Source organism: Marmota flaviventris, chromosome 11 (genome assembly GCF_047511675.1).
Source record: "Marmota flaviventris isolate mMarFla1 chromosome 11, mMarFla1.hap1, whole genome shotgun sequence".
NCBI classification, from domain to species: domain Eukaryota; kingdom Metazoa; phylum Chordata; class Mammalia; order Rodentia; family Sciuridae; genus Marmota; species Marmota flaviventris.
Genome location: NC_092508.1, coordinates 28,818,130 through 28,842,663, shown reverse-complemented (window position 1 = coordinate 28,842,663; position 24,534 = coordinate 28,818,130). Strand labels below are relative to the sequence as shown.

The 24,534-nt window shown below is 38.0% G+C and overlaps 1 protein-coding gene across 1 annotated transcript; it reads right to left on the bottom strand.

The window, feature by feature from the left end:
- Window positions 1-959: 959 nt before the first annotated feature.
- Window positions 960-24,524, bottom strand: Mdh1b (malate dehydrogenase 1B). Its single transcript, XM_071619360.1, has 12 exons — window positions 24,480-24,524; window positions 20,172-20,284; window positions 17,538-17,672; window positions 17,199-17,341; window positions 15,037-15,533; window positions 11,618-11,759; window positions 9,915-10,078; window positions 7,905-8,044; window positions 7,560-7,611; window positions 5,364-5,435; window positions 2,664-2,729; window positions 960-1,037 (listed from the first exon to the last, which is right to left on the bottom strand). Exons 1-12 carry the CDS (start codon window positions 24,499-24,501, stop codon window positions 1,027-1,029), a joined length of 1,557 nt encoding a protein of 518 aa, XP_071475461.1. The 5' UTR covers window positions 24,502-24,524; the 3' UTR covers window positions 960-1,026.
- Between the last annotated feature and the right edge of the window lie 10 nt (window positions 24,525-24,534).

The following is a 24,534-nucleotide window of genomic DNA, read 5'->3' as shown; positions in this document are numbered from 1 at the left end:
GTACAGAAACAATGTAGAGCCATGTGAACGTCTCCTGATTTTCAGAAAGCAATCTGGACCTTAAAAGCTGTTTGAAAGTATAGGAAAAGCACAGAAAACTTCAGTCTTTTATAATAAGAGTCTTGGACTTTCAAAAGTTTCTACCTGGCATTTGTTAGAAATTTTTAATAACAATTTTTTATTTCAAGCATGCAATTTTATGGTCAAAGTCTATTCTTTTCCTTCAAAATTCAGCTTATTAAGGCCATATCTGGTGTCAAAAATAAAAACCTATTCAATTGAAGCTAAAGACAAAAATACAATTTGTTGCAAAGACACTCATCTCAAGCAAATCCCAGAGAGCACAGCACATAGACAGGTCTGAAAGTACCAAACCTGACCAGCCCTGAAGATCTCATAGGCAGAATTTTGTGGTCTTTTTTAGTTCACTAATATTAATATCACTCAGACACAAACTTGCTCATTCATTTGTCTCAGTTCAAGTGTTTTTTAGAAAAGAAAGATCAAGTTAATAAATAAGTGGTCTCCTTGATTCTCTCCGGGAGGATATACAAGCAAAGATGCAATGATTGACAACCGTTTAAATGTTATTTAAAAAAATAATATTTAACACCAAACTATTTGAGAAAATGCAAATATAAACAAACATAGTAACGGATACAGGTACCACAAAATGATTGAACTCTTGACATTTTGTTCTATCAGTTTTATTTAATTGCCTAGAATAATATTATCTAAGACTGAAATAAATTCTTCAAAATTATTCTTTCTTAAATACTGACATTCACAGGTCTTTTTATATTTGTTGCGGTACCAAATAACTTCATTTTGGTCTAATTGAATCTGTTATAGTTCTGCAGTTTTGCCTTTGGAGTATGTACAAGAAAGAAAAACAAAAGATGTAACAATTTAAAAAATATATCAAGTAGGCTATGTTTTTTATTAGTTTTTCATTTTCTCCTCTCTTCATTCTATTTATTGGATTACTGTATTCAATCTGATTCAATGGCCAAGGGAGTCCATGTGTCAGGTAGATTCTATGGGGAAATAAAACCAGAAGATCATCATTAGATATTTTCATATATTTTTTTCAAAATATATTTTCATATATTTCAAAATGTATTCTGGCCTCTCTCCTGACCTTACGCCATTTCCATGTGCAGTCTCTTTTGGCTCCTTTGTTTCTCATTGTGAATTATGTATGCAGATATATTCTCAGCTCCATTTCATCTCTAGGTTCTGCTTCTCCTGAATAGACCAATTCTAATTCTCTGTGCTTAACTCCATTCCAAAGTCCATCAGAATGAAAGGTGCACTAGATTGTGTCCATCTTATTGAACATTTGCATAAGTGTGGAGACTTGGGTGAACATCCTGATTGGTCAACTACAAAGAAATCTGTCTGCCTTGTTTTCATAAAATATCAGGAGAACTCAGTAACTTACTTTGGAAACTGGACTTGCAGATATATCTGGTCTGTTTTCTTCCTTATTCAGTCATTCATTCTGAGGGAAGGATTAGGGCTCTTGCTGTTATAGCTTTGGTTATAAAAGAGGGAAGCTAGGTTCCAGAAGAGTGGGCAAGTCAGGCTGAGTGCCTGGGGATGTGGGAGCAGGAAGAATTTAAAAAGAATTGCATAACAAGAAAACTGGATTTTCTATTGCCCAGTTCTGTTTGTAGAATAAGAAAATACTAATGTTTTGTCTACCCACCGACCATTTATGGGTTCTTGATTCTGACTTTCAGAGACGGTTTGAGGAATCAAATCTAAAAACTCAACTGTAGTAAGTAAAGAATTAACAAAATAGGTTTTAGCATTTAAAGCACATTGAGTTTTGCAGTTATTCTCATTTTCACCTATATTGTTCTTTTCACTCAAGTTTCTCTCAGTGCCTTTCCCTGAGAGGAGTTGTATGTTGTTAGACCACTTTTTTTTTTTTTTTTTTTATGGAATCTCAATCTAAGACTATGGCTTGTATCCAGCCAAATAGCAGCTTTTAGCAACTTCCTGTGAAGCCATGGCCTCACAACAGAAATCACTGGGGAACATCTCAGTGTTTGCCAGCTTCTTTCTATTCAAAGAGGTAAAGAAGTAGTAAAAATGGAAGCAGACTAGATTATTATTATTATTTTGACATGTGATTTGTATAGGAAGATTCAGAAAATATGTGATCCTCTGCATACATATTTGCAAGTTATATATGTGATATAGACATTTATATGACAGAGAAAGGGGGTGGGCAATCACCAGATTTCCTTTCTTAGGAGAATTCTAACTTGGCTTTCTCAGTCTGTTCCTCTGACCCACTTTCCGAGAACGATCCTGTCTAGCCATATTGGCTATTTCAGCTTTGTAAAGAAGAATTAAGTAGAAAAAGGAAATGTGAGAAGGACAAGACACAAGGGGCCGGAGCTGAGGTTGGAGTATTTTGGGAGAGTCTGAAGTGAGTCTGAGATGGAAACAGTTTCAGTCTTAAACATAATTATTGACATTTTTATCCCCCCATTCAAAGTGTTTATGAAGTGTAAGAAAAGTAACAGAGAGCTTTTCAAAAATTGTTCTGGTTTTTTGGGCATGTTCTTCTGACCACCACATCTAAGACTGACTGATATGAGCCGTGAATATGAGCACCACAAAGATTGTCCACAGCCTCAGTGACTTACCGTCTGACAGCACTGCATCTTTTTCGTCATCTGGGGCTTGATCAGAAAATATGCTATCTTGATGGTCTGAAAGTAACATTAAAGAAAACACATTGGGTTTAGAATATAACCAACAGCCTATGAGATGTTCTAAGCCAGTGTTTTTCAAGGGTGGTAGACCAGGATCCACAGTCAAGAGTACATTTTATGTTATAGACCAGGACATACACTTTTATACATTAAAATGAAACAAAAATTATATAAAATAATATTATCTAATCTATACTTGTTTATTTTTTTCTTAAAAATCTTAGTTTGTTGGGGGCAAAAAGGACCTGGAATTTTTACTATTTTCTTATCAATTTTACAATATTTAGATGAAAAAAAATGCTAGTAATGAAATTGATTTCATTAGACACTAGTTTTTTTTTTTTTTTTTAAACAACCCAGTAAGGTTATGGAGGTTGTTTCCACAATATGGAAAGTATTATAGTAAGTGCCTCTTGATTTTCAACAAATAGCTCCCAAATCAACCTGAAATCTATGCTACTTTCTTTACTTTATCACTAATGAAGCTTTTGAGTCTTCATAAGAATATTACTTGGTACGAATTCTTAGTGCCTAGGATTTTAACTGGTAACTTAAATTCTATGTATTCTATGGAATTCACACTCTGAAATTTGGATTTTCTTCCTCTATCCTGGAAATCTGCCAGTCACCTTCCTTACAACAGAGCTTGTAGTTTCTCTCAGTTCCCTCTCAGTCCTTTCCTTGAGTGTTGCTTAATACCTATTGGGTCAACTAGAATGACAGTGCTGTTACTCAGATGCCCAGACGTAGCTCTAGCTAACGGGCCCTCTTGAGAGATCTCCTCGGGTTAGGACTGAGTTTACCAAGCTCATTTGGACAGTGATTTGGGATATGTAAAAATCCTCTATAGGGCCGATGATGCATCCAGAGTAGTTCTGTAAGCCATCTATCTCATGCTTTGTCCTGCCGCGTCCACCAGCCATACTGATAACCATACAGCTGAATAGTACATGGCCCCTCCTTATCTTACCGACTCCACTCATCCTTTTTACATTCTCTGCTTTAGCCCAGCTACCCTACTTCATATCTTCTGGAAACCATTTTATTTATTTATTTATTTATTTATTTTTACAGCTCTAGGTTGGAAGTTCTGGTTAAGTCTTGATTTCCTGAAATGCCTCCTTTGCCACATTCCTTTCCCCTGGTGGATACTTTTACAACCTCCTAAGAAGAAGGTTCTCTCTAAATCAAATGAATGATCCCTACTCATCTTTCCAGAGCAGGTCTCATGTCATCTCTTCTGGAAAAGCTTTCCTAATATTATATTAGGAGACCCTAGGTCCTTCCACTTCACCCTGGACCTCCTACCATTTGATAGGATCTAAATGCTTGTGTTATCACTCCACCCCAATTCCTATATTGAAACCTTAACCCCAATGTACTATACTAAAAGTGGGGCCTCTGAGAGGTGATTAAGTCATGAAGATAGTCCTCATGTATGGGATTATATCCTTATAAAACAGGCCCAAGGGAGCTTGTTTGTCCTTGTCTACCATGTGAGGACACAGTGAGAAGCACCATGTATGAACTCAGAAATGGAACCTAATCACACAACAAATGTGCCAATAAGGTTCTATTGTTACAAGCTATCCAGTTTGTTTATTTATTTGTTTATCTTTTGGTACTGGTGTTTGAACCCAGGGTCATTTAGCCACATCCCCAGGTCTTTTTATGTTTTATTTTGCGCCAGGGTCCTGCTGACTTGTTAAGGGCCTTACTAAGTTGCTGAGGCTGGCTTTGAACTCATGATTCTTCTGCTTCAGCCTCCTGAGACACTGGGATTACAGTCGTGTACCACTGCACCCAGCCAGCATATGGTATTTTGTTATAGCAGCCTGAACAAACTTAGACATCTCTCAGTGAGGTAATTTTCTCTTAGCTATTTCCTATGCTCCATGGTAAATACTTTTTAGGGCAGATGTTAACGTTTATTTTTATGTTCCTATCATATAGCACCCCTTCTCCCTCCCTCCCTCTTTCCCTTCCTTCTTTCCTTTCTTCCTCACTTTCTCCCTCCTTTCTTTCCTTCCTAAGGGCAAAATACATATAACAGGAAATCTGCCTTAAAATTTTAAGGACACAGTTAACTATGTGTACATTGTGTGCAGCAGATCTCTGGAAGCTTTTCAACTTACATAACTGAACTAGCACAGTTTCTGAATAAATAAATGCCAATTTGTTTATCTTTAGCCATCTTAAGTCCCAGGTAGATTTCAAGTTTCTTTCTCCATCTTACATAAAGGATCCTTCCTTTCCTTGTGAGGTTTTAGAGAGTTACTTATTATGTACTTTCTTTCACCCTATGGTGCCCCAACTTAGTATGTTTTCTAATTCACTGAGTGTCCTGCACCTCAGAGTCTCAAGGCTCCTTTCCTCTACAGGGTTTGTGTGGCCAGCTTCCCTATTGTGTCCCCCAGCAACCAGAAAATAGAAGATGCACCACAAATTTTGGGTTATTTCCTCCAAAGTTTTAAATAAATTTTAAATATGATCTTATTTTTTAGTATGTGATAAGGGTGACAAATGACTTAACTCCCTTTTTGTAGTTAATGGATGATCAAATTCCTTTCTTTAAAATTTAATGTTAACCTTTAGATTAAAAAAGGCACCTTTTCCCTTACGTGTACCTACCATTTTGTTCTTCCTGTTTGTCATCTGTGCTGGCTAAGGAGAGCCTTCTATCTCTTAGGGATAATTCAGTTTCTAAAAGTCAGAAAGGTAAGCATTAAATTAATTGAAGAGATTAAAAAAAAAGTCATACACGAATTATATCAGTGATAAGTTACTAAGCAAAGATCTCCAAACTGTGAGTGTGCAATGCTCTGATTACTTCAATGCTCTAAGTTTGGGATCCCTGCAAAGGTCCAAAGGTAACAGAGTCAAGGTCAATCAAATACTCCTGCATGCACGCCTGCGCACACCAACCCACCCACCCACCCACCCCTTGACCTTTGTTAATAAGAGCACAGCATATTATCAGGTCATTTTCTTTTTCAAGACTTTCTATAAGGCAAATATAGATGGGAAATGTAGGACCAGCTACAAGTCAATGGAGTCAAATTTAGGACAACAGTTTTATAGCCCTCTCTAATAAAAGGAATTTGAGTTCTGGTCTGCCAAATGCAGAAAGCCACCCAGAAAGCCTCTAAATTCTGGGAATAAGAGTTCTACACAACCCTCTGTGCCTGCACTTTCCACCTCTGCTCTGGGCTGCTTGGTTTGGACTGCTTCTTACTTGACCAACGGTCAGAATCGCTTCTGAATTCCCAAACCTTTCAGGAAATCCACGAGTTGTTTAACCAAAAGAAGCCAGAGTCCTCTGGGACTCCTCAGAGCCAACCCATCATCAAATCTTGATAATCACATCTAAAGATCTCTCCAATTGCTTTGCCTCAAGTCTTGGCTGTAAAGCTCTCTTCCTCATGTCACTGTGCCACCTCCTAACACCAGTCTTTTTGCAGACAGCCTTGCCTTATTCCAGCCCATTTTCCAAACGAATCCCCACATGAGCAATTCCAGGGGCTCATCCTTCTCTCAACTACCCCTCTCTCATGCTCCTCTGCCACCTGCTCATGATCATGTTATTCTCTACCCAGAAGCCTCCCACAGCTCTTGGGTCCACACCTTATGGCTCTCTCCGTACCACCTCTTTAGGTTTTAGCCACATAAGCTTTTTCGCAGTTTTTTTTCCAAACAAGCTGATCTTTGCTTTTCTGCTTCAAGTTCTTTCCTTTTATCCCCAAGCCTCTCACAGCACAGCACTCTGTACTTCTCATTCCTAAGATGTACCACAATGGAGTCATTTATACATGTGGCCCCTTAGTGGACTGTAGGTTCCAAGAGAGCAAGATCATGTCTACTGTATCTATTATGTATTTCTAGCTCCTAGCACTGACTTACAGTTGGTAATCCATAAGTGATAGTGGAAGAAAATGTTGGACTCCAAAAAACATTTGGCTAAAGCTCTTCATGTACATTAATTTATTTCTACATGCCTATTTCCACAGATAAGGTGGGATTTTCTCTAAAGTAAAGGAAGAAAAGAGAGATGACAGCACTTCTTATGAGTTTCTGATTAGAGAAAATATCAATGAAAAAAAATAAGCTTATTGAAATTTCCTGAGTTTAAATTAAGTTATCTAAAAGTAAATATGGTGGTGTGGTTTAACTTATGTTTCCAAAAAGGTATGTTGCCGTTCTAACCCCTGTGAATGTGACTTTATTTGAAAATAGGGTCTTAGAAGATATAATCAATCTAAGATGTGGACTTACTGGATTAGGGTGAGTCCTAAATGCAATGACTGGCGTCCTCATAAGGAAAGACAGACTTAGAAACAAACACACAAAAGGAAGACACACATACAAGGAAAGTCAGGGATTAGAGTGGTACAGCTACAAGCCAAGAACACCAAGTGTTGGATCAGAAGCTAGAAGAGGTAAGGAAAATTCTTCCTAGAGCCTTCAAAGGGAACATGGCTCTACTGATGGCTGAATTTAGGTGTTCCAGTCCTTTGACTGTAAGCAAATAAGTTCCTATTGTTTTAAGTCACACAGTTTGTGGTAGTTTGTTATAGTAGTTCTCAAAAACTAATTAATATATTATTCCCCAAAGTTATAAGGTCATGGCATTTTAAAGATATGATTTTCTTATCATTCTTCTGTTTTATTTCAAAAGATATACTGAACGTGGCAGTTTATTTTGTCAATAATTTGGTTTAAAAATAATAAAACATGGATTAGAGTCATCTATATTAACAGTAATTGTTGTAACAAGTATTTAATACTTTTTAATAGCAGTGCAACACAACACCACATTCAAGAGGTTACCTGAATGATATGGCTGAAAAGTCAGCATGTCTCCAAGTGCAACAAGTTTCTCCTGTTGACAAATTTTATAATCAGAGAATTAAATGACCATACTTACTTACTTATTATTTAAAGAGAAAAATGCTTTGATTTTTCATGTTAAATAAATGGTATTTTTAACATACCAGACGTTATATAATCAGATGAGTAGTGTTCTTCTGCAGATTTCTTCAAACTTTCATTGCCTCATTATTTTTAGGAATATGGTACAAACTGAACCCACAGAAAACCAATGTATGCTTTGCCCTGGGGGAATCAGTTTCAGCACTGTCAAAGTCAGTTTCCTTGAATGTACTCTGGCATTACCTGAATTAGATCACTTGTCATTCTGGTCATTATTTGTTGACTTATTTCAACATCTGGGAGATCTGTAAGAACCACCCATGTTCCATTCTCAAATTTCACAGGCATAGAAAAGACAATCCCTTCGGGAATACCAAACTGGCCTGTAGTGAGTAGATACAAAGAAAAGCAAAACAAAAGCATTCAGAAAAACAAACCCTATTAAGTGTTATAGAAAAGGACACACATAATAGACAACTTATAATGAGAATGGTGAACTAAATTTCTAGAAATTCCTCAAGGAGGACTGAAGCACTCACTTTCTAAGTATTGGCTGAGCACCTGTTTAAGTGCTGACAGTACTCCCATCTCTAGTTCGAGATCTCCTATCCCAAGGGTTAATGCACTCTTTCCTTTCTAAATCTTGCCTGGATTCTTTGTATCTGTTTCCTACAACTTTTCCATGGCTCCCTATAAAGCCCATGAGCAAAGTCATTTTTCCAATCTGGTCTTCCAGTCTTCTAGCCTACGATGGCCGTCTTATTGCCAGGGTAGAAGGACAGGGAAAGGAAAGAAGTGGGCAGGAAAGTTGGCTATTTCCTTGCAGTTTCCAGGACCTCATTTGAATGTGCTCTCTATAAAAAGATTGACATTCTTTATTACTAATTGAGCACCATTCAGATAAGATGACTACCTTTCTTTGATGCCTCAAATAAGAAAATGATTCCTGCCATTCTGGACACTGAAAATGTAGTCACTAGGATATCTTCTTCCCACTTTCATTTTTGAATGAAATTCCTAGAGATTAATTCAACTTTATTTCTATAAATAAAGCGTTTTAAGTACCCATTTTCCTACAAAGTCACATACAATGATTTAAAATCACACTGTGGCAATGTTCATGAATCTTAACCTCAATTGAATAAGATTCACTGAGTGTTTTCCATACAAAATGCTCCTATAGGAAGGTGTAGAAAGATGACCCAGACAAAGCCCCTGCCCTCAGAGTGCAGATTCTCAAGTAAAGGATACATATATAACTAAAAAGGCAGACTACAATATGCTCTCTGACAGATGAACGGAATACTACATGAGTATAGAGGAGAAGACAGATTAATTCTGACATGGGGAATTTGGAGAGATGTCTTCAAAATGCACTGAAGTCACTGGTACAAGGTGGAAGATGGTGATGATTCTGCTAATAACACAAGGAATGCAAGAGGTAGATCAGATTGGGAAGGAAGACAGTAAGTTCAGTTTGGTGTACGTTGGGTTGTGTTACATATGACAGCATAGTTACCTGCTAAACAGGTAGCCATATTTGGTAGGCTAGAACTCAGCAGAGGATCCCTGGCCCATAGCATTGAAGAAAATAAGCTTGCTAAGGGAGACAGGAAAACACAAAGGGAAGACATGCTTTAGGTAGAACTATAGAGGACAGAATATTAGCTATTCTCTTTCCTGTTTTGTAAAAATGACAGAAGATGGTTTTAGCTAGTGTTTATCTGCTAAATAGGTTTTAGTAGATTAAAACATTAAGGCTGTTGACATTTCTACTTAGTATTTGTGGACAGAGAGCAACCTTTTCACATTCTAGTGCTGCCTGGTCCTCTTGCACTCATTTGTATCCTACTCTGCATCTTTCTTCCCAGGGCTTCCCATAACCAGTGCTCTTGTCACTCTTGTCTTCCAGTTCAGCATCATTCAGACTTTGTGGCTTCCTGTAGTGAAGATGTCCATTATGAAGATGCCCTGTTTCTTCCTGTTCCCAGCCTAGAACTGACTTTGCTTTCCCTTTCTTGCCTTCATAAAAGTGAGTGTGTCTGGCTGTCCTTTACTGTAGATTTCCAAGGAAGATGCCAGGTAAATTCCTAATGTGTTTCCAGTGCAGTCATACAAAATATTGTCAAGTTTTTGAATGAATAACTGTACAATGAATTATGGTAACATAAAAGTTCACAGAGGTTATAGACCATTTTAAGACCTAGACAAGAGGTTTTTAAATATTACAAGAAATGAAAAACCCAGATTTACCTTCACTCAGTACTCCTAAAGACACAATCTCCCCAGGTGGTGAGCCATGGTACCAATATTTCAACGTAGTGGCTATACTGTGTGAAGCTAAAATGCGTCCGAATTGTTTTCCCGTGGAGGTCAAACTTTTAATGGTCATCACAAATTCTCTTTTTACCCACTCACTGTAAGGAGAAAAAGAAACGATTTTACAATGGAGAGAGGAATGCAAATTACAAAAGATATTCTCTGGTTCAATGAAACTAAGTACTAGGAATTATATACATACTCAAGACTGAAATATGACTTCATATGCCCTTTCTTCAACTGACTTCAGTCCCCATAAAAAGTTGATAGAAAAATAATCAAGCATAGCAGAAAGGAATCCCAAAATTTCAAACTAACACCATGATAATATGAATATGGAACACAGAAAAGTGGCCAAATACTGCAGGGAAAATTACTTTCATTACAAAGAATTTATTCTATGTAGATGTTATTTTGGAACCAGTGATATCCTTCATTTAAAATAAAACAATTTCATGAAGCACTGAATTATTCATCTTGAGATTTAGGGAATAATTATGTTTTTATGATCTGAATCTAAACTCAGGGAATAGCCTAGCTTGGCTAGAACGAGTGCTAAAAGGCTGCCCCTGCTAATGGGTTAGCACATGACACAGCTCCATGCAACACTGGCCCTGTGTAGGCAGCACACAAGAGAAATCTGGCTCCAGAAGGGCAAACCGGGGACACATCATTCCAAGACACAGACCAAGTTCCTAGGTTGTGAGGAGGGGAAAGTGAGGGGAAATGGAAAGGATATGAGACAACTGGGAAAGTGTTGTAGAGTTTAGAAAAATGCTTCAAAGGCACTCCTGCTGGTGTCTCCTCTTCTGCCTCATCACAATGCTGGTGTTTCTTGTGCTTTACCTGGATTAATCCATTTCATGTTCCTAGCATTCCTGTATGGGCTATCTCATGTTACTGTTTCCATTTTGCAGATGGAGAAACTAAGGCATAAAGAGATTAAGTGATTTCTCAAAAGCCACACAGCTGATAGGTGGCTGAGAGTTCCAACCCAAGCAGCTTGATCCTGGGATTATGTGCCTCACCACCTCTCAGTTCTGCCTCTATTGGGACACAATACCCAGCATGGCCTGGTTTGCTTATTATCTTTAATTCCTCTTTCTTAAAATGCCTCAAATAATTTAAACTTGGATATATATCTGTCTTTACACTAAATAAGATTACCTTTACATATATTTGTTTTAGAGATAAGTTTAATGACGTAAATAAACTACTTTAAGGATCATCTGACATAAAAATCATAATTTCAAAATCAAATAAATTAGGATTGGGAGGGGCTGGGGATGTGGCTCAAGCGGTAGCGCGCTCGCCTGGCATGCGTGCGGCCTGGGATCGATCCTCAGCACCACATACAAAGAAAGATGTTGGTCCGCCGAAAACTGAAAAATAAATATTGAAATTCTCTCTCTCGCTCTCGCTCTCTCTCTCTCTCTTTAAAAAAAATTAGGATTGGGAGCAACTTGATGATATTCTGTAGAATTTTCTATGTTTGCCTTAAAAGAAAGCATGAACAAATATGAGTAAAAATATGAGTTAATTTTGCACAAAGATTTATGGATGCTTCTAAAGAAAGTAACAACTATCATACATTTATTTAACATTGTTGGTATACATCACTTAAAAATATACTGTACCTATCAAAAATCACATCTAAAACAGGGCGAGAAAATTCAGGAGGTCCCCAAATGGCACTGTCATATTTGTAAACCCGTGTTTTCCTCAGATCAACATAGTTATTTCCACTGATATTACCCCAAATTATCACATCTTTGATGCCTGGGAATAAAAATAAAAATAATCATAATAAATAATATCACAACATTAATACAAATATATTAACATAACATTATATAATATTAATATAAAAAATTACCTGAATCCTACTTTTGTCTATTTTAGAATGCTCCATTGGCTGTAAAATAAACTGGAGGGGGCTGGGGTTGTGGCTCAGCAGTAGAGCACTCACCTAGCACATGTGAGGCCCTGGGTTCGATCCTTAACACCACATAAAAATAAATAAATAAAAAATAAAGATATTGTGTCCCAAAAAATAAATAAAAAATAAATAAACTGGAGAGTATATTGCAAAAGGTGTGGATCATCTCCCTAATTATCAGCACTTGGCAATCACTAATAATGCTCTGTGAAGGTGTGGTATATGATTAAAATCAAGGAATACTGAAAGTTCCCTGAAAGAAACTGCTACTGAAAATTATATCACTGGGGTTGGTCCTGGATCTCTAGCAAGAGACAGGCAGGGAAGAAGAAGGTGGGAATGGAACTCAAGTAGACTCCCATCAATGCCTATCTCATCCTCTGACATTCTCTTTTATACCGAAATGGCTCATGACGTTGGAATAGCTACTTCTCCCTTCACTGCCCTACTCCCAAGAGATCTTATAATATGCACTTGGGTCCATCCATTAGCTGTATGATGTAGGAGCTTGGGTAGGGTAGGTAGTCAGGCTTTGGAGTTCATGATCCACACAGGAAAATTATTCTCTAGCCCCAGGTAAGCATAAGGTAGATTTTCTTCTTAGAGATTAAAGAAGACTTTTAATCTCACTGGGTCTCATTTTTCTTATGGCTCTGAGTCTCTTTATAGCTCTAAAAACCCTAAATTATGATTCAGAAAATTAGTGAACATCTGCTGCTTTTTGTCTCTCTTCCTCCTTCTTTTTTTCTTTAACAGTATCCTGGGTTTTCTTTAAATAATTACCCTTTCTTCAGTCTCAGTCCATATGGTTTGGATGGGGCTGTTGTTATTTCTTAGATCCAGCAATAGACATGAGATCCAGATTCTACTCTCTTGGACACAGTGACTGATTCAGAGATAGGCATGTGGTCTGAACCTGGCCAATAAGTTTGTAGTCTTTTTGTACAAACCAGCAAGGAAGAAAGTCCTCTTTCTACTGGCTAGGTAAGTCATGAACTTGTGAGTTGAGGATGCCAGTGGCCATGTTGCTACACCTTAGAGCCTACCTTACAGTAAAACTAACTGAAGGATCAGCCAGAAAAAGAGACCAGCGATCCTGATGTCATCATTGGAGCCGCAGTGTTCAGCTATGCCTTAAAAAAAAAAAAAACAAAACTATCACTTCAGGCACTTTGAGTTGACTTTCTATCACTTGTAACACAGGAGTACCAATTAAGACTACACATGGTCCGAGAACGTGTGAACTGAACTTAGGGATACGCTGAACCTGGTTTTAAGGAAAGGTTTGCCACTCTCTTGGCAGCTGCAACGATCCCTGAATGATTTCCTTAGTGGTTTCCCTCTTTCACATCATTTTGCTTAAGTGTTTTTACTTTTACTGGGTTCTCCTTGTTGTTTCACTGACAATTCCACTTCAATTACTATTTCTCTAATGTTTCTCCTTCCTCTTCCTGGCTTTCCTCTATTTTTATTTCTTTCTGCTCATCACATGCTTATTTGCTTTAAGTAGAGCAGAACTTATAATTATGGCACCAGCAGACCCACAAGACAGCACCTTTCTAGTTGAAAGCCTAGGCTACCAGCCCCCAACACATATGCCTCATTTAAAATTTTCTATCACTGCCTCTTCTTGACATTTTTCATCAGTGTATTATGAATCTTTTGTGATAAATCAGTGTCTACATATATAACTATAAGGTCAATGACAGAGATAAAATGGTTAGGAAATGTTTCATTTCCTATTGAATAATTTTAGCATTAGTCTGGTTGAGTTTTATCATGGAGGTTAGATACTAAAGATATGTATACAAGAATACAAGGAGTTATACTTCCTGGGGTTTCACTGGGAATAAACAGATAAAGCAGCACAGACTCTAATATCAGGGGCTCATTCAAGTCTTCCATGGCCTGGTTTAGGCATTCCAGGTTCACACTTCCTTGTGTTTCATTCTTATAAAGTCTTGTGCCTCCTTCCATTCTCAGTGTTGCAACTGCTTCATCTCTGGGCACAAAGAACTAAAATATGTCAGATGTGTTGTTGCCTTGAAAATATAACCATCCATTTTGTGATCCAGTTTCATCTTCAGATGGTTCTGATGTCTACCAGTTCAAAGATAATAGGAGCACTGACCAGATATTATAAGCCTACTGATAAAGTTAAACATCCTTGCAAATGTTACCATGTGCCAGGTATTCTTGCACACAGGTACTTTAGAAATATTATCTCATTGGATCCTTACATCTATTCTGAGAGGGAGGTGCTGTTAACATCCTCATTTTACATATGAGGAAACTGAGGAACAGCATGTTTGCTCAAGGTCACATGGATGGGAAGTGGGGCAAAGCCATTTTAACATAGCTCTAAATTTTTTTAAGCATTGATTACCTCAATTGACCATTATTGAGGAAAAATTGAATATTAGGCTTCAAATTATTATTTGACTAGTATAGGCCTTATATCAAATATCTGTTCATTAATTTATTTTATTTTATTTATTTATATGAGGTGCTGAGAATTGAACCCAGTGCTTTACACATGATAGGCAAGCGTTCCATCACTGAGCTACAACCCCAGCCCATGTTCGTTAGTTTTTTATAATGAAGGACCAGGTCAATTGTAAAAGCTGGTTAAAAAAAAAAAAATGCCCAGTACAGTTGTCTCTGTTATCCAAGATTTTACTTTTCATGACTTCAGTTTCTCTCAATGAACTACAGTCTAAAAATACTAAATGGAAAATTCCAGAAATAATTCATGTTTTGGAGAACTTTTATTATAATATATTGTTATAATTATTCTATATTATCATTAGTTATTATTGTTAATTTTTTTACTGTTCCTATTTTGTAAATTACACCTCATCAAGTATGTACATATAGAAATAAACAACATATGTAGGGTCTAGTACTATATGTGGTTTCAGGCACTCACTGGGGGTCCTAGAATATATCCCCTAACTAAGGCAGACTACTGTAGTTGGACTACTGTAGTTAAATAAGTTGTTAGTATCTACTTTCTACTTTTATTCTAGCTATCCAAGGGGATGCACCTTCTTCCTAGCTGCTTGAAATCCTGTTGTTTCAAAGCACAAACACAAACATCAGCAGGAGTTCACTCACATGAAGCAGTTGTTTTCAATTTTCTGGCTACTGCCGCTTTGGCTTGGCCTTCCACCCCCAGAGCCACCGCGATAATGTTGTGAGCGATGCTTGGGGCATTCATCATAAGCAAGACCGTTTTAAGATTCACAAAGGTTTTTCCTCCCACAATAACCCTGACAGATTCGTGAGCATTTTTCTCAATCAGGTGCCCGTAGAGACGACACAGTGGCACCTTGCTTCTCAGGCACTCTTCTAGACCATACACCTCCTCCTCGGTGCTGTCGTCAAGGACGATGACCACATGGGCCTGGTGGAAGGCGTATTTCTCCGTAGTACAGCTAGAGACACTGCGGAGGACAGGCGACGCCAGGTCCTGGGTCTCCATCACCAGGCTTTTGAGTAGTTCTTCCGACTGCTCCTTGTCAAACAGAGTTAGGCTAATTTCCGTCTGCATCCCAAACACTTCACCACTCATCAGTATGGGAAGGAGGTTGTAGCAGGCAGGAGAGGTTGCACTGATAAAAATGCAGAGTTGAATTGTGAATGGTTAGATCCTTTGCCCTCTTAAGCATTTATTCTTAATAGATATTTCTGCATTTGCATTGTGGGATGATTTAATATTTTTTAAGCATTCTACAGCTTCACAGATATTTTGAAGGCTAAAAATTGGAAATAGAACAATAAAATTTTCATTAATAACCCCTTGCTCTGGGTATCTGAAAACAATCTCAAGTAAGACATGTACCTGTGTAGTATGTTTTTCAAATAAAACAGAATTCCCCATATGCAGAAAGCAAAATTTCAAAGAGATATATCACACAATTTCAATTACACGTTTACATTTCTTCTTAAAAGAAAAAGACCTAAGTTTCAGTTAGCCACAGCTTTTTAAAATTTTATACACTTATCTATAAAGTAATGACTTTTTTTTTTTTTTTTTTAGAAAGGACCATCTTTTCCAAATTTCCACAAAGACAAATCCTTATAAAAATGGCTAGGATCAACACAGGCTGTGTATGGTATCTTTTTAACTGTATTTTGCAAGTATCTGGGTCTTCTATTTCTGTGATAATCAACTGTAGGGAGTTTGGAATTGCATCTGAGAATTTCTGGTGTTCACAACGGGCTTGGGGAGGGGTGCAACAGGAGTTTCAACAGTATCTATATCATTTTGATGCTCTTTAGATGTGGCATTTATTAAAGCTGGGTTATAGGATCATAGATGTTTACTAAACAATTTTCAATTCTTTGAGTATTTATAATATTTCAAAAAAACATCATCTTTAAAGTAAGTGCACATGTTAGGTACACACATACTTCTTACTCTACAGAAGGATAATGTGAGAGTCAGACTGAGGGGTGGGGAAAGGAGAGGGGGAGAGGGAGAGAGCAAGAAAGACAGAGACAATACAGAGAGAGAGTACAGATGGATGGAACTGGAGAACATTATGCTAAGTGAGATTAGTCAGACTCAAAAAGTCAAGGGTTGTATGTTTGCTCTCGTATGTGGAAGCTTGAGAGGAAAAGGAAATAAAAGGGATCTCATGAACATAGAAGGGAGACCAGTAGACTAGAGGAAGGGGCTGGGGAGGGGGAAAGGAGGACACAAGAGAATTAAACAGACTAAAATGTGAATTGTGCATGTATGAATGTATCACAATGAATGCCATTATTATGCAAAGCTATAATGCACCAATAAAAATCAAATTAAATCAAATCAAAGAAAGAGAGACAGTGACAGCAAAGACTGGATGTGTCCCAGACTGGGAGCAATGGCAAGCAAACTTGAGAAGGAAAAAAAAGAAGAAGAAATAAAGTGAGGGGAGTGGGGATACAGAAGGGGAGCACAAGAGGAGGAACCAAGGAAACCTAGCAAGTGGCAATGGTTAGAGAGGACCAGTGCCAGAGACAGAAATCTGGCAAAGCAGTCATACTATACAGTTGAGTGAGTGTGTGTGCATGTGTGTGTATGCACGCATATGTGTGAAATCTAGAACTCATACATGGGGTTACAATGGAGGACACACACACATATCTAACCATAAATGTGCATGCATGCTCCCAACACACATCTCAAACTTGATATTCAGGTCTTCTTCCATCATGAAATTAATCCCATCTCATTGTTCTTTCTAAAAATAAAAGCCAATCTCCTAAATCCTAGTGTTTGACTATCTCACCTGGTGATCCAGACCTGCAAGGGGCTGATGAGATCTTTCTGGGTTTCCTTCTCCAGCTCTTTTTCTATATGTGCCTCCAGGTTCTCTTGAGCAATTACCATCATTAGCTCAGTCATCATGTTAGAGGTGACATCATAGTAAAGCTAAACATGGAGAATGAAAAAGTCTACCTCAGAAAATAGATCATCACCCAATAATGGTCATAATGGAAAATTTTTGTTCTAACTCAAAATAGACTAGAAAGAGAGAAGACAGAATATCCTGAAAATAAAACATTTAAAACATATAATAATGTAATACAATGATATATTTTTTGAACAGACAAGTTAATTTATGCACCTGAGCATGCTCCAGGAACTCATTATATCCTCCCAAAAGCAAACCCTTTCCTCCACGATCCAGCAGCTCTCTCCAGATAATGGGAGACTTTTTGTGATTCCACTTATTCTTTTCACACACACCTTTCAGCCATTCCTGTTGAATGACACTCCAAGAAAAATCATATATTAGATCTGCCCAAGAATTCAATTCAATACCAATTTGGATATCTTTAAACAGTAAAAAGTAAGTATAGAAAAATAATGATGATTTAAGTCACAAATTAATAAAAAAGAAAGAATAAATCTTCAAATTAATTAGTCAAATAAAATTACTGAAAGTTGGTCTTTTGGAAACCTGGAGTACAAATTTTTAATTTAAAGAGAGGCCAGATGTTCTAATTAGACTTATTTTTTAAAAGTGACTTATTTCCTCTGTATTCTTCTTATATATGACCTACTTCCAGTTTTAGGGACACATAAATTTTGATATTTATTTTCTGTGAACATTGTTTATATGGTTCAGACTGAATAAGCTAAAAGTCACTTGGGAGTATCTGCTAATATTTATCAGAAAAAGCTTAAATTACCATTTTCTGGTTTATGTATACTAGGCCTCCCAATGATAAGATCTGAGAAAGCTGGGCAGAGTGGTGCATACCTGTAATCCAGGGGCTTGGGAGGCTGAGGCAGGAGGATAGCAAGCTCAAAGCCAGCCTCAGCAACTTAGTGAGGCCCTAAGAAACTTAGGGAGATCCTGTCTTAAAGGGATAGGGATGTGGCTCAGTTGTTAAGTGCTCCTAGGTTCAATCCCAGTTCAAGAAAAACCCAAAAAACAAAGATCTGAGAAGGCAGAATAAAACATCTACTGTTAAAGAAATACTATAACTAACGCCAGGGGATGAAATAACAGTTGCAGTCTGCTCACAGAAGAGAGAAGTTATACAATAGCTCAATAGAATGGGCTGCCACTCAGTAAAGTCTACCTAGTTATTGTGCTGCTAAATGTTCAGCAACAAAGACCAATGCGCTTTCACGGCAAATTGATCACACTGAACTCCTATCACCCTAAAGAGAGTAATGATTTATTTAGAATTGCATTTACATGTATTCTGGGTAAATAACTCCCTTTTCTACTCTTAGATCTTTGACCAGTATGGATTAGAGCTTGCAAAATTACTTTGAATGAAAGGACTCAGTTTACAGCAGAGATGCAGTATTTAGCATGTAACCATGGGTTCCACAGCCCTTATCATATAACATATCACCCAGAATAACAGAGGGCAGGACAGGCCACCAAAGGTACAGGTGCTAGCTTAAAGACCGATACCTTGGAAGGATGGGGCATCTCTTTCAGGATGTTATACACATCATAAATCAATGTAATGTCTTGCCCTAATATGTAGAATACCTGAATCCAGGAACCAAGGAGTAGAATTAAGAGTGATCCTGCTTACCATCACCCCCAGGGACCCACTTGGGTAACCTGTGCTTCCATAGACTCTATTATTCTAGACTGTGTGAGATTCTAAATCCTAAAGGGAGACTGTTTTTATCAAGGGAAACAGGAAGAGTACCACTAAATTTAAGCTATAGCTTCCATTAGTCACATTGAGCTCCTGTGCCAAGCAGCAGGCAAGGAGAGGAGTTGCCATGCTTGAAGGAATAATTACCCTGCTGCTGATGAGCATACAGAGCAGCCATTCCCCAGCATAAGCAGTAAAAGAATATTTAGGATCTAGGTTCCACTGGGGTGTCTTTGTTACTTCCCTGCTTGATTTTGACAGTAAATGAAAAAGTGTACCAATTCTATCTTGAAAATGGACTAGGAATCAGATCCCTTAAGGACACAGATTAGGTCACCACACCTAATAAGTCTCCTACACCAGTAGAGGATGAAGGGAATATATATGGATAGCAGAGAAGAGAGGTGACAAGAGTCAGTTTGGCTCTGAAAACTATGTGCAGTTGAAAATATAGGTCATTTGACTAATATTACTCCTGAAAAGTTTCTCTGGGGAAAGACATCAACCAGAATCCTGGAGGACCGATTTATTAGATGGCAAAAATTATTACATGGATCATATGGGTCCAAAGGCATAATGGGTGTATAAAGAGGATGCCATTGAGTCCAGCTTCTATCTTCATAACCAAAGCACCCAAAGCTTCTTCTCAAAGTCTGCTTATGAGGCAACTCAGTCACAAATATGGGTATTTCAAATAAATAAGTCCTCCTCCTATTAAGAATCAGCTATATTAAGAGGCTGCTAAATACTATCCATTAAGCATTGGAAGAAAATGTACAGTTAACAAGTGTAATTTAAGCTAGCTGAATTCTTGGTTGGGCTAGTGATGGAAGAGCCAAACTTATTCTACTTATGGTTAGGTTTCATTTGTTCTACTAGGTATTATGGAAAAAGCAATGATGTTTTGAGACTGATAAGTAAGAGCTCGTTTTATAGTATTCAAACATCATTAGTACATGAACACTTATTATTGGAGGTCAATATGATACACTAGCTAATATTTAATCAAATTAAAATGTAATTTTATGCACATACAAGTTTAACAAATTAAGCACATGGGAGGTCCTGGGTTCAAGTCTTCTTAAAAAGACAAACAAGAAGAAGAAGAAGAAGAAAAAAAGGCATTTTACCTCCCAAACATCAGGATGTTGTGTAATTTTATATATCTGAAAATCAGGAAGATTCTTCTGTAAATAGTCTGCCAGAAGTTCTGTTTTTGCATAATATGGACAATCTGCTCTACCTAAGAGAGTTCAAATGTTTTCTTTTATCACACAGAAATTATCATGAAATTATGGAATTAACCATAGTTATAATTTTATAACAAAATTATAGTATAAACTGCTATGACATAAATTTCTGATTTTTATTATATTATATTAAGAGGCTGCTAAGTACTATCAATTAAGCAATGAACTAATCACCAGAAGCCACTCAAAGCCAAAGGGTGAGGAGTGGTAATGAGGGAGGGCACCTGTGGATTTCATGTGTGACCCACAGTTAGAGGGGAGGGAGAAACTGAGGGAAACAGAAGAGTGTGGGATAACTTCTATTTTCTGATTTGGATAGAGGATTGTGGCTTTACTAGAGATAAATTATGGATAAGAAGTTTAATTTCAGACACGTGTAATTGGAGATATCTGTAATGTATTTAAGTGGGCACAACCAGCAGTTTGATATGTAAATCTCAAGTTCATGTGCTATATAAGGGTTTCAGACACACATTTTGCAGTCATTAATGGGTTAAATCCACCATAGGAAATAGGTATGGGTTTAAGACAGAGCAGGAGGCACAGGTAACAGGTGCTGAAACTTCTTTGTAACATTCTCCCTTAATTAATTCCAGTCACTAGTTTGTCAACAGCATGGGAACTCCCAAGTTATCAAGCTCCATCTGTCCATTAGCCTCTCTGTCTAGTTCAAATACCTTGCCCATCATTCTAAGGCTCATGATTTGAATAATCTGGGTCTTCTGTCCCAGGAAATCAGCTTGGTAAAAGTCCTTCACCTTCAATGAACTCAATTACCTGCCTTCTCTGTGCCTGGGTCCCATTTGCTAGTCACCACTGGAGAAACATGGTGGAACCAAGGAGAGGGACAACATTATAAATTCATGGTCACCAGACTTTATTAGCCCTCAACTCTGCCTGGTGAGCTTTCTGCTTCCCTTACAAACACTCATTTCTGTTCTCCACAGTGACTATTCCAAATTATGTCCATTTCCTCCAAATCTCTTCCCCAACCCCACAGTTTCTCTGCACTATCAGAAGATAGGGGCTAGAGATAAGGCCCAGTAGTGGAGTGTGAGCACATGTGAGGCCTGGGTTCAGTCCCCAGAACTGCATCAGAACAAAGAAAAAATAAACAGAAGGAGGAGGAGGAAGGAGGAGAACACTGACAACATTGATGATGGTAATAGACACCTTGCTTTCTACTTTATAAAAACCAAACCAAACTAAACAAAATGGACTCAGTGGGGAAATCCCTCAGACTTCTGCCATCACACCTGCAAGCCAGTCTGCATTTGGACTCCTCCTTTCCTCCTTTCTCCTTTTCAATGAAAAAGGAATCCCTTCTCCTCTCTCTGTCTAATCCTACCACTTGAATCACTGCATCTTTTGCCCTCTAAGAAACCTTGCTGAACTGATTATCTTCCACAGATAGAATCTTATCTGTTTCTAATGCTCCCTTTACGACATACATACATATATTCAAGTTGTTTCTTGTGTGCTAAAAAATGCAACGTTCTATATGCCCTTCTATTAAAACTTCTTTTAAAAACACTGCATACTTGCCACCCTCAATTCTCCACTTTCATTTAGTTCTCATCCCACTGCCATCTAGCTTATCTGACAGTTCTCTCGGTTACTAGGGTCATCTGTGCCCTAGTATTTTTAAAATCCTTTTCTTGTTGTTGACCCTTAGGAGCCCTCACTACTGATACCCTCCTCCATTCTTTGAAAACACTAAATATAATGGGACATTCTGCAGGTTTTCCTTCTATCTCTCTGGCTGTTCTCTATACTTTGCAGGTCCTTATTCCCTTATTGACCCATTAAAAACATCAGTCTTCAAATGTCTTATCTTTGTACCCTACGTATTTTTCCTTGGTTTCATGTAGAAATCTGTATTTTCAGCTCAGACCTATCCCTATACCTACCTAGATGTCTATATATATCCTCCAGTATTCTCCCATCTCCTTCTAAATGTCTTATAGGTACTCAACATGTCTATGCTAGCTCCCTACCAAATGTGCTCCTTCTCCTATGTTCTTTTTATGTCCATCTCCCCAATTACTTAAGAATATTAAGACTATCTGGAGTATTAAGCCTATTCTTCTGCTCAATTTTTTCAAATGATTCCTAATAGACCCAGTTATCCAAACTATTGCTTGGGAATAATTTTTATTATTTCTTCTCCCTTACTTGATCTCCCCCAAACAATTAGACAATCAGTTGTATATTCTGCCTCCCTTATCTCTCTCCATTTCCATCTCTCACTTCTCTCCATTTCCATTGTCCACGGTGCTAGGGCAGGCTACCACCAATGTTTTCCTGATCTATAGTGCCAATCTCCTAATTTGTCTGTGGGCATTCAGTCTTTCTCTCTCACACCATGTCCATAATGGTCAAACAGGCAAAAGGCAAATAGGCATGTTCTCCCTTTCCAAAAATCTTCCAGTCACTTTGGATAAAATCTAAACTACTAAATGTGGCTCAGAAGAATCTACATTATCTATCTCAGGCCTCAGCTTGAGACAGTCACTTCCTTACTCTTTGCTCCAGTCCTACTAAACTTATTTCAATTTTATGCTAATTGTATATTCTCAAGTATCACCAAATTAGTTCTCCTCACTCCCTGATACCCATGTTTAAATTGCTCTGCTCCACCCTATCTCTTCTCTTCTAGGTGACTTTCATCTTTCAGCTGTTTAAAATTGCTCCCTATGGGAAGCCCTTACCTAAGATTCCTTGCCACCACTACTGAAGAACACTGCCTTGCAACTGTCATACACAAAACACTTTCTGTAAAATTTTCACTCTTTCAAACATATAGTCAATGCTCAAAAATATTATTTTAATGAAGCAAATGAAATAGATTTTAGGCAGATGGTAAATGTCAATTGTGTTCAATGTATCAAAGAAGTTGAATAAGACAAAGAATGAACAGCTTTAGTAAAAGTCATTGGTGACTTTGGTGGGGCAGTTTCCATAATGATACAGATTGAGTAAAGACAGACTGAGTGAAATGAAGGAATAAAAATAGAAGAGGAATCTACTCTTTTAAGAAACATGCTGAAGGCTCACCCGTGTAATTCCAGTTGACTTGGGAGGCTAAGGCAGGAAGATCATTAGTTAGAGAACATCCTCAGCAATTTATTGAGGCCCTAAGCAACTTAGTGAGAGCCTGTCTCTAAAAGGGCTTGGGGATGTAGCTCAGTGGTAAAGTGTCCCTGGGTTCAATCCACACTCTCAAAACGAACAAATTAAAAAAAGAAAGAAACTTGCTGAGAACAGGAGGAAACAGGTACAATATAAGCCCCCTCCATGGTTCTTTGCTGCCAGTCCACACTTCAGTCCCTCTCTCACCTTGCATTGCTGCCAAGATGGACTTCCTAAAATGCAAGCCTATTAGGATTCTCCTGTCTAAAAATTTTCATAACTTTTTTTGAACTCCCCATTCGTTTCAAGACACAGTTCAAACATGTTTGCTAGGTGTATAGGAAGTGCAAAACAATTGCCCTTACCTGTCTAAGTAAGATTGTCTCTTGCTTCTGTAGATCTAATCCCAAAGACCCACATTCAGGTCCCCCATTAGACCATGAGGCTCTACCCTCTGCTTTTATCTGGAATGGCCTCCCTATCCAAACCTTCACAACTCAGTTCCCCTAGTGAGTTCCTTGGGTCCCTATTACTACCACCCCCACCTCCAGATCTGGGGTGTATTCATCCAGAGGTAAGTGTACCACTCCCTCATTACATTAGTCACACCATATCAAAAGTACTTCATTATGTGCTTTTATCTCATGAGAACGAATACTCCCCGAAGAATGCCCCCCTCCCCCCCAAAAAAACCCCAACCAAAACCCAAACCAAAAACCTGTATTCCCTGTGTTCAGCTGTGCTTGGCAAACTGTCACAATCCAATAAACTCTTTGAAAAGCACAAGAAAGCCTGAGGTGGTCCGTAGAGGCTGGAGTTGTTAAAATACAAGCCAGTAAGATCAGTGTTCAATGAACTGAGGAAGTTGAATAAGACTAAGACGGACAGCTTTAGTAAAAGTCACTGGTAACTTCGGAGGGGACAGCTTCCATATGAGGCAAAAGTAGAAGTCAGATTGAGTGGAATTTAGGAACGAAGACAGAAGAGCAATCTACACTTGGGAGGAGAGTTGTTGGCACTTTGAGTCATCTGCGGGCGAGCGCGGGGATCACTCACCCGCAATCACGAATTTGGCCATGTTTAAAGAAACCTAGAGCCAGGGACCGCGGCG